This window comes from Lasioglossum baleicum, chromosome 5, assembly GCF_051020765.1.
Source record: "Lasioglossum baleicum chromosome 5, iyLasBale1, whole genome shotgun sequence".
NCBI lineage: Eukaryota > Metazoa > Arthropoda > Insecta > Hymenoptera > Halictidae > Lasioglossum > Lasioglossum baleicum.
In genome coordinates this window covers 16,307,103-16,317,566 of record NC_134933.1, presented here as the reverse complement: position 1 = coordinate 16,317,566, position 10,464 = coordinate 16,307,103, and the positions used below count along the sequence as shown (strand labels likewise).

Genomic DNA, 10,464 nt, shown 5'->3' with positions numbered 1-10,464 from the left:
TTCGGACGCGGCGCAAAACTAAAAATTGTCCAATGACAGATGTTGCTGATTATGATTTCATTGGAATATGATGGACTTGGAAATCAGTAGGTGGGAAGATTTAAGGATTTAAGGATTTTCGTAGTTTCCAGTATCGATAATGTTCAAATGAAATTATTTCACACTTTTTAGTGCATTTTTATTATACATAGCGCGTTTCGAAGTCGGTTTAATTTTTTTTATACAATTTTTTTATTTCACACTTTTTAATGGAACCAGCAGAATTTTTAGAACACCGTAGGATGGTTTTTCGGTCTTATTGATTATTCGCAATAAAAATTTCGTCCTGATTGGTCCATTCATCTCGGCGTAATCGGTGAACATACATAGAAAAAAAGCAAAAAAAGGCACATACAGATCGAATTGAGCAACCTCCTCCTTTTTCGAAGTCAGTTAAAAATGAAGTTATAAAAATAATTTCTATTTTGCATAGAGATTCGCAGTCTGCTGATAATACATACATTGAAACAGGCTAGCTTACCGGGTTTATACTCGGTGTATCCTATCCTAGAAGATTGAGTTCAAGGAAGAAATGAGAAAATTGTTGCTTTCTGTGAAGGACTTCAACATACAATTAATAAAAGAAAGCTAAAGGGATGTCTTCTTTAAATCTGTCACAGAGAAATTGAACCCTTTGGAATCGACTTTCGCCGAGGGATTGTACTCCTCTTTCGGAAGCTGGGTACCAAACAAAGACGACCAGAACGAGTTTATTTATTTGCGATTTTGTTTCCTCGAAGGTTTCTCTTGCACCACGATTGTTGCGTTCGGCTACGTGGCATCGATCTCCGAGTGCCGCTTTTAACGTTAATTAAACGAATCTCGAGTTTTTTCTGTTTTTGTTTTTACGACAGGTCGGAAAGACCGTCAGGTCGTGGAACACCGGGCCACAGGGGCTATTGTGTTTATCTCCGTTCTGAAAGCTTTTTATTTGATTGCCGCGCGTCCTCCTATAATGCATATCCCTAGAGCCCGTGTTCTTACTTTTATTACCGGGCCTCGTCGGCAGCCTTTGATTTAATTAGCTCTTGAAGCTGTTACTTTGCCAGTTACCGCCAAAGACTTTCGGACGGCTGTTGGACGATCAACGCGTCACAGGTCCGGGAGATCTCTGGCGATCTCTGCTCGATCATCTGCACGGCGCGAGTCGTTCGTTCGTTCGCTCGTTCGCTCGCATAGCATCGCATCGTCAGGTTCGCAGAGAGCTCTCGAAACTTTCGCCCCTTTCGATTCCATTAAAGACTTATCAATGAGTTTATACTGACTGCCCGACGTTTATTGCTGTACTCCGCAAAATTATAGGCACTACCCGCGATCGTTCACGTCGTCGTTCCTTTTGTAACTTCTATTCGGATGTTATCCTCGCGAATCGATCTCGGCCGAGCCTCTCTCTGCTTCTGATAGCATAGTGCAACATGGATTAAGAAATACGTGTGCAGTTCTTTTTCGAAATCGATCTATTTTTTCACACAAACATTGCAACAGAAATTGTATCAGAGGTGGACAATATATACTATTGTTATAATTACAAGATGATACAAAAATTTCAAAGTTCATCAACATTATCGTTGAGTACACGAGCGATTTTCAACAGAGTATGAAGGTACAATAACAATTATTTTCATCCAAAATTCTTGGTGCAGAGTATTTTCCATGGGCCACAGAGGCTTTATAACAATTATTTGAAACATATACTCGGCCCTGCTCGACTCATCGGACCTTCTGTTTCTCGAGAAATTCCCGGGGCCTGAGCTAACGAGCGTCGTAAAGCTAACACAGTTAGGTGTAGGATCGATTCCGAAGCAAATAGAGGATTTTCCATAGACCATAAAGTTCCAATAATATGGGAATACGGTAGCCAAGCGGGGCGAAACGGCGTGGGCCCTATGAAGCCGCGTTTGGGTAGCCGGTCCCAGATTTATGCATTCGTAAATTCGCCGCCCCTTTAGACGGAGCCGTCTCATCGCTTCGGTGGAGAGCGGTTGTCAAACTTCTTCACCGCCGCGCCGCGCCGATCGTAACACGAAAACCGTTCCGTCTTTTTCCTCGTCGCGTTAACTCTCGCCGTCGAGCACAATGTAGATTTTAATAACCGCATGGCAGAAATCCTCCGTTCGTCTTCCGATCAGCTTTTACAGGCGGAGCCGGTCCACGAGGATTTCTCAATCGAGAATGGTGGCTCTAATTTCGCGAGGATGAGCGGCCCGGTTCAATTTAGACAATTCGCCATGGCAGCGTGTTCCCGATAAATCCTGGTTTCTCGCGAGCTGAGCAGATTACAAGCAGGTGAACGCGTCAGGGCTCGAAACTGTTCCGAAAAAGAACTGTTTCGGACTGCATTATGGGGTATGCATATACATTTTTTATAATAATGAGAATGAATTTATTCAAATTGTACACCTTAACCGTCCGGAACACTGTAATCAATATTTTAATACATAGTTTTCAACCCCTACATTTATTTTGTATCGCAACTACTCATACACTGTTTTGTATCGCAACTACTCATTTTTAAATATGAGGAACAAGTACGTTTGCTACAATTTCACAGAATTTTCGAAAATTAGCTTCAACAAAATATGGACCCGACTAAATCAAATCGCAAAACATCGAGTGGGTAAAATAGTATGAATTCTTGATTATAAAGCTCTGCACTATTTCCAGAAAGACACGCTCCGTTGATTGGTTCTTGTGGAACGTCCGCGCAAGAATGACGAGCTGGTCGTCCGAAAACTTATTCAGTGTAACCGCGCCCTTATCCGCCGTGAAACCAACCAACCAACGAAGGAACGGAGGAACGGACCGGTGGCGATGGCTAGCAGGCCGCATGAAGTTGTAAATCTTATCGAGTTAATTGCAGAGTGGTGGGTTCGCGCGCATTCGGCGCCGATTTAAAATGCAAATCGAGTCCCGCTGCCCGCGACCAAGCCTCGCGCCCGTGAAACAGACGATAATAGGCTCGCGATGATGAAAATTCAATCGTATATCTCGATGACCGCGAAATTGCGAGCAGGGAGGTCCGTGTAACGCCCGGCCCCTCTTTCTACCCGGATTTCCTCCATTCTTATCTTACCCTGCCCCGAGAACACTGCGACGGGAGCATTAACACACGCCGATCCGATTCTTTATTGCTAATTGTGTCCGGTAGCCAGACATACTACTCGGGCAAAATCGTTTCCGAGTTGTTTATGATTTTCCAATGTCGGAACGCGACCGTCCCGTTAAACAGCGAATTTCTAAACGTCTTCTTGAAGAGGACCTTTTCTCTCGCTGAAAAGTGGGTCGAATCATTCGACTCGAATGCACCGGGCTTCTGTATCAAATATGAGGTTGCACAAAAACAAAGGTTACTGAATTAGTTATTCGATAATTTACCCAGAGACTTCGTAAAACTATGTCACACACCATTTTAAACATTCTTCGAACGTTTGCTGCAAGTGAATCTAATTTTTAGGATAGTGAAATTACTTATTAGGGTTGCATACATTTGTGGTACATTGTATAATGCAAGAAATCTAATAATATTACTGCTAGCAGATAATATTCGATCAAGACCGTAAGAACGTTCGTTGAAAGAGTTATTAGCCATTACCGCTAATGAAAAACTGTTCCACGTCAAATACATGAACAATTATACTGGTGCACGCTTGATTTGTTCGATCGGATACTTTTTGCCACACACATACACACACACAGTCTAGTAAAATACGGTCCGGTTAACAATATTACAATCGTTCAGGAAATAAACTTCGTTTAACTACAGTGTTTATGACTGTCTGCAAAAAAATTGTACTTTGCGTAAGATCCCGACAATAATTAATGCTAATGCCGTGTAAAAGGCTGAGAGAGGGGGAGGCGAACGCGCTAACCCCGTAGATTCGTCGTTACCAGGACCAAAGATGGATTAGAAGGTGAAAAGGGAAAGGGACGAAGTAGAAGCGCCGGTCACGTTGCTGCTTTTTACCGGATCGTCCTCGACTAATCTCAAGGACAGGTCTACGAAGGCGGCTGAGGGGAGAGGAGTCAAGAGGGAAGCCGGGGAAATAGATTAAAAAGAGAATGGCTGACTGGGAGATCATGATTAATCAATTAGCAATCTCGGGACCCCTTAAAGTAGACGTTGGACTGGCTTGAAAAACTCACGACGCAAAGGAACCGCCGATGACGGTGCCGAATCCTCGCTTGGGAGATTGTCAACCGATTTCTGGAAAGATCTAGCCCGATCAGGGGAGTGTCGTGAGACGAGAATGCAATCAAATCGGCCAGTGATTTTTTCGGGAGAAACAAAACACCATGGCTGGAGACGACAAACTAATTTCTGGAGAGACAAGAAATAGAGTTGCATCGAAGCTAATTTTTCTAGGACAGTGCTTCGTCCATTGTAGATTTAAATTAACCAACTGTGATTCGCTTTCGTGATGCTATATAAATTCTGCATAAATAATTATTTTACCAACTATGTGCCACTCCATAGACTGTAGTAAATTACGTGAAGCACAGTACATATTTTACTGACTACTGTTGCGATTATGTCTTTCTACTTCACCCAAGATGATCTAATAATACATCTCACAACACAAACAGAACAAAATTACATGTTTTACAGCATCCGAAAGAATAGATTTTCACCCTGAGGAACGTATGCCAGATGATTCAGGAACATTATGTACGATCAACAAGGACTGTGCCAGTTATAAGTATTCAAAGTTTCGCGGCAAAACAGCGACAATCTCGGCCGATAATACCGCGGTATTCTTTTTCCCCCCGCATTTCCTAGCGGTGAGTAACAATCGGTTTTTGCGCGGGCGAATAGAACCGCGCGCCGGTTTCCTTTGTATTTAATTAATCCGATGGCGAAAAAGTGATTCACGGTTGAAATACGCTCACTTTGTATTTCTTTCGCGATTCGCGTTGGTACCGTGGTTTTTGCGTTGCCAAGCCGGCGTATCAATTCGAGTGGGAAGTTTGCCAGTTGTCGATGGAATTGCTCTTTCGGGTGGTCTGCAACAACTTTATTCTATTGTGACAGCAAAAATAGTGTCTTGGCTAGTGCCATCTAGGTTCCGGGTATTTATGCCATTTTTCAGAATGCTGCATGCTTCGTACAATGGAGCGATCACTTTCCTTTTCGGTCGGTCAGGCTTTATACTTCGCTCTTCTTGAAACACTAACAACTTGAAACTCATTGGAACTTTATGACTAAGCATCAGATCTTTATGCAAAATATAAATGTTTTGTATTTATTTTTGGAAGCAGGAATAAAATAAAAATTGATTTCATCCCTTAATGGCTTTGTTATTTACATTAAAACCAACATTGCCAATAAAAGCAAACATTGCATAAAACCAACAATATTGAGAAGCTATAAAGTGTGACGAGTGTTATCGAAGGTCTTGGTCGATTCGAGGTTAATCCGTCGTTGGAATGTGGCCGATTGAATGGTATAATTCGACATTTCCGATTTCCCAGTTCCCAGTTCTCGAGTCAGTCGCTGGTTTTCCCCTTCGCCGCGGTGGAAGTGGAACACGCACGGCTCGTTCAGCCCAGACAGAAAATCTCAATCATCTCCGGGGCTGGTTTCTTTTGTACTTGGCGCTCGCTAAAGGCTCCCAGCGATTGGTCGAGGGGCGTTCAAAGAGCGCTGCCATGACTCGCAAAGCGGCCGTCTTTTGTTTGTGAAACAATGGTGCACGGCGCTCAGGCTCACTTAGCGTGCCAGCGAAATGACAACCTCTTCCGATGCTTAATCTATTAGGAAAATTAGCGGGTTGCACGAAGAGTGGCCTGGGCTGAACAGAGAGAAGAGAGAGAGAGAGAGAGAGAGAGAGAGAAGAAAAGAGAGTCAAAGTGAGAGAGAAAGAGAGTCCACGAGAGGACTATCGATGATCCGGTTCGACGCGGCAGATTCCACGCAGATACCGGGGCTTAACGAAAGGAAGTAATTACCGGGAGAGCCGGACAGCTTCTTCTCATTCAGAGTGACAAGATCGATCGTTTTCGCGTAAAGCGTTTTTGTTAATCCTCGCCCGGCTAATTCACCTAACCGGTCATTATTTAATTGCCCGCCCCCTCGCTCTCTCCGTCGCATAAGAGACGTGCTCGAAGAAGCGACCTCTCTGTCTCTCATTTCTTTTCTCCATGTTCATCTTTGCCAGGTTTTGCCGGCCTACCGCCTTGTCCCCGGACTCTGTTAATTTCGTTCTTTGTCTTCGTTAGAGCTCCGAGCGACAGTGATATCTTGATAATTTCGGAGCGTGAATCGAGCCGCTCATTTGCCAAATCGATTAACTTCGCCAGAATAAGAAGTCGAGAAAATTGAGGAAATCGTGTACGTTCATTCAGAAGATTCTCTTTATTCAAATTATCCCCACCCCTGGCCCGAAATCGATTAAACTCTCCTCTGCTGGATTAACTCCTTATGTCAGTACCCGAAATCTTGTACGACGCACCAATAACATTGTATACTCGTCAGACCTGACCAGCTTCTTCGACGATCGACCATTTCCTCTTTTTCTTCCTCGTTTTACTGAGCTGGTACAGGTGCGACGGGCTAAGATTTTAATGTGCAGTCGCAGGATTTGGAGCAGTAATGAAATAATTCGTACTTGCGGGCTGCGCGCGATGGCCTGATGAAGATACGGGCAAATCAAGAGCGGCTCAGCGTAACAAAAAAAATAATCGCTTCTTAAGCGCCAGTGGTTATTACGCGAAAGATCGGTCCGCGGTGGTACGTTGTTGAAATAACGGTTTTCGAGAAAAACTTTTCGCGAGATTGCCTAATTGCGAGATGCGGAGATAATTGCTTGATCGTTCGGAGTGCTCAAACGTTTTGAAGCGAATAAAGTGACTACGAAAAGGTAAACGGCTTCTAGTCTGTTATGATTCGTTCTAGTAACAACCATGCTTCTGTCGTTAGTAATTTAGTTTCGTTTGATTTTATCGTGTACAATTTAATTTCAATAATTTATTGTATACACGCGTAGAGGTGTCTTGTACGTAAGATGTATGGATGATTTTTCAACTCTAATCGTATAATGACGTAAACTGCGGCTGAATTTTAGCCAGATAGCTTATTTCGACAGTACTTAGAATTTACATTGTGGGGTTTATTAATAATCACTTAAAATTATTGATATAACTAACACTTCATTTTAAATTGGCGCCAGAAATAAAATGTTAAATAGCGGCATTCTATGTAGTGACGAAACGCTCAAACTGCTAGCCAAATTTACCGACTGAGAATTTTTAGTTGGAAAATGAATGTGGCGCCATCTGATGTTAATTGTGGCGAACATTTTCAAAAAAATAAATCTGTGACGATATCACAGATCTCTGATCAGAAATACCACAGACGATATATTACCATTGGTGCATCTTCGGGTAACTTACATTACCGACGGTTGTACAGTTTGGTTATTATAAAACTGCATTGTAATGTCCAGACGAGATTATTAAAATTATCTCCACATTTTCCGAAATCTCATATTTTACAACGATTTTTATCTTTTAATTAGTCTTCAAATGCTACAGCTAAAATAGAAGACTCTTTGAGAAGATTCGTAATTTTCATTCCATAGTACATAAATGAAACAAATTGCGGGATAGAGTCGTTTTATTATATTTAAAAACATAAGATGTTATAAAACGGGACCAATATAATTTCAATTATTCCCGCGCAACTCTTTTGCACATGTCTCTGCGCAACTTTCCCGCGCTAGATCGAGCGCCAATTCGAAGCGTATTCGAACTACGATCCTCACCGTAAGTAACAAATATTAATTAATATTCTACTGATAACGCTACAGTAATGTAATGAGACATTAATGTCCCGGATGATCAAGTCACGAGACTATTTACTAGACGAGAATGCCGTATTCTAATATTTATACGCTATGTTTAAAATGCGCCGCCATATTTTAATTTCATAACCCTCACTAAACACTCGACATTCTACAATCTCTATGTAGCTACGTTACACCGCGCCTGAACAATTGAAATTGCAAGCAGATTATGACTTATCCCCCACATTTTATACGGAACAATAAATAATAGTTATAAGTTAACTATGAAACAGGGCTGCGGACGACAACCTAGCTTCAACGATATCGGTATATTACGATTTCCCACGACTCCCTACTTCTATTGTGGTTTTTTCTCACAGTTCAAAACCAGCAATTTACAAAAAATCGTTATTACACAGCCTGGGAAGTAATTAATTCATAAATTCGCAGAAACTCAAAGCTCTCTGCTTCCCTTTTCGCACAACTAATTACCAGGGCCGTCTCGTTCGGATACCGCTTATGGCGCCACCGTCGGCTGACAGTGGAAACAGTCATAAAACTGATTATATTATGCAAAACATGGCACAAAGTGATAAAAGGGCGCGTTAAATTGTCAAGGGCGTCAATTTGTAGGGGCAAAAACCATAATTACGATCGTCATTACCAAATTCTTTTCAAATTGGGTATAGGGCGAGCGGCATGCTATGCACGACCTTGACTCTCGAGCGGCGCATGCGCGCGTCGGCGGTAGCTCGCCACTACAATGTCGGACGTCGAGCGTTCGGTGAGAAGGTCTCTTGCGTTCCCCGTGATTTCCTAAGTGAAACCGTGCGCGCGTGTCGTTTTAACTCGTGGCCAGTGCTGTAATATGATCGTGTAACTCATCATCTGCGACGAACCGTGATTGGGAAGCAGCGTAGCTGGCACACGGCCGTAAAAATGGGTAAGTAAAAGGCGGAAACCGAGTGGCGAATGCCGGCTAGCTTTTCCATCTCTTTCTCTCTCTCTTTCTCTCCTTCTCTATCGGTGGCTTCGTTGTCCGCCTCTTTGATCGCATACGTGTGCGTGCGTGTGCGTGCGTGTAGATGTGCGCGCGGGCGTTCGCGTGGCCCGTGTGCTTTCTCATCCTCGTCGAAGAATCGAAAAGTGTGAGAGAGCGTGTGTCGGTGCGTCCGGCGACATGCGTGTGGGTGTGCGTGGGGTACGCCCCTGATGTCGTGCGCGGTTTCCGCCCGATTTTCACGGGATGCCTGCGCCCGTGTGTCCGTGTGTCCCGTTCAGTTCCCTCGTGTGCAACCAGCACACGCCGAATGTTTTCCGCGAAGATCGTAGCCCGGTAAACTCACTCCGAGGCCTCTATAAATAGACGGATCCATCGGTTTGACGTTTCCTAGCCCGAGCCGGACACACGTTTATAGTTTATACGTCTATGTACCTCCGTGCGCCGGCTGTTTTTCCTCTCGATTTTGTTTTCCCCGCTGCGCTACGCTGGTCCGAGAACGTGACCTGCATTCTGCCGAGAGCGCTCCTCGGATTATTCGATCTCTTCCTCGCCTAGACCTAGGCCTGCCACCTTTGACGAGCCGATGCAACAACCCGCAAGAAAAAACCCCTGCCGAGGGTTCCTCCTCTCCCCACCCACGCTCGCATCCGCACCGACCAGGTTACATCGATTCGAAACGTGAAAACGGAAGCAACTGCATCCTCCTCTCGGCTTTTCAACGTGTCATACCCGGTTGCGTAACGCTCGTCCCGCGTGGCTAGAATGCGAACGTCGAGTTCCACCTTTTTAGAGACGTTCCAGCGTATGGAAGTGTTGCTTGGTCATAAGACACCTCCCCCACTCCCAAACGATGCATAGACCTCCTTGACTCACTTTTCATTTTTGCCATGTTAAATATCCGTTTTTCCCCAACTTGTTTTGGCGCAGGATCCCGGTTTTTGTATCGAACAGTTGCAAAACGCCATCCTCGTGCGCCTTTTTCTTCAGGTCATTTGTAGCTTTCGAAGTAGACGAGGTTGGCAGGCTTGCTGCTGGCCAGCAGCCCCAGTTGCATTTTATTTATAATAAACGGGATGGAATTATCCGCCCCCCCCTTGATTTTTTTCATTGCGTTAAACATCTTCCTGCATTTTGCAAGCCGAGCTGAACTTACAAGTTTCAGTATTATATTGAACCGTTGTAATGTGTTGCAAGACTGCCTCGATGCACTTTAATCTTCTTTTCTTTAGGTCACAAGGTTTTTGCACTTTTCCAAGCAGAGCGAGGTTGCCGCGCATGTTGCGAACCCTAGTGGAATTTTATTAATAACAAACACAGCAGAATCTCCATTGCGTTGCGTATTCCATTATTAGCCGAGTTGCGATCTTCAGGATTTTATTGGTTCAGTCGCAAACATCTCTTACCGCAGGTATCGAATCAATATATGTATACTGACAGTAATAATGGACTGGGGATTTATATGCAGAATAAAACTTGTCTCCATCTATTGTATACTATTATGTACCTCCAGCGTTAAAAATCGCGCGCATAAAATATAATAGAACAGTAATCATTAATTTTATTCATGAAATATCAAATGAATAAAACACACAATCTATTCACAAGGTTATTATACATATACAACTCTGATGAATTTTATTT

The 10,464-nt window shown here is 43.5% G+C and overlaps 1 protein-coding gene across 1 annotated transcript in view; it reads left to right on the top strand.

Annotated features, from left to right (window-relative positions):
* Positions 1-8,565: 8,565 nt before the first annotated feature.
* Positions 8,566-10,464, top strand: part of Unc-115a (actin binding LIM protein Uncoordinated 115a) — a 44,531-nt gene continuing 42,632 nt past the window's right edge. The window contains exon 1 of the mRNA XM_076424275.1: positions 8,566-8,763. Coding sequence (XP_076280390.1) covers positions 8,760-8,763 — 4 coding nt within the window. The 5' untranslated portion in view covers positions 8,566-8,759. The remainder of the gene's footprint in view (positions 8,764-10,464) is intronic.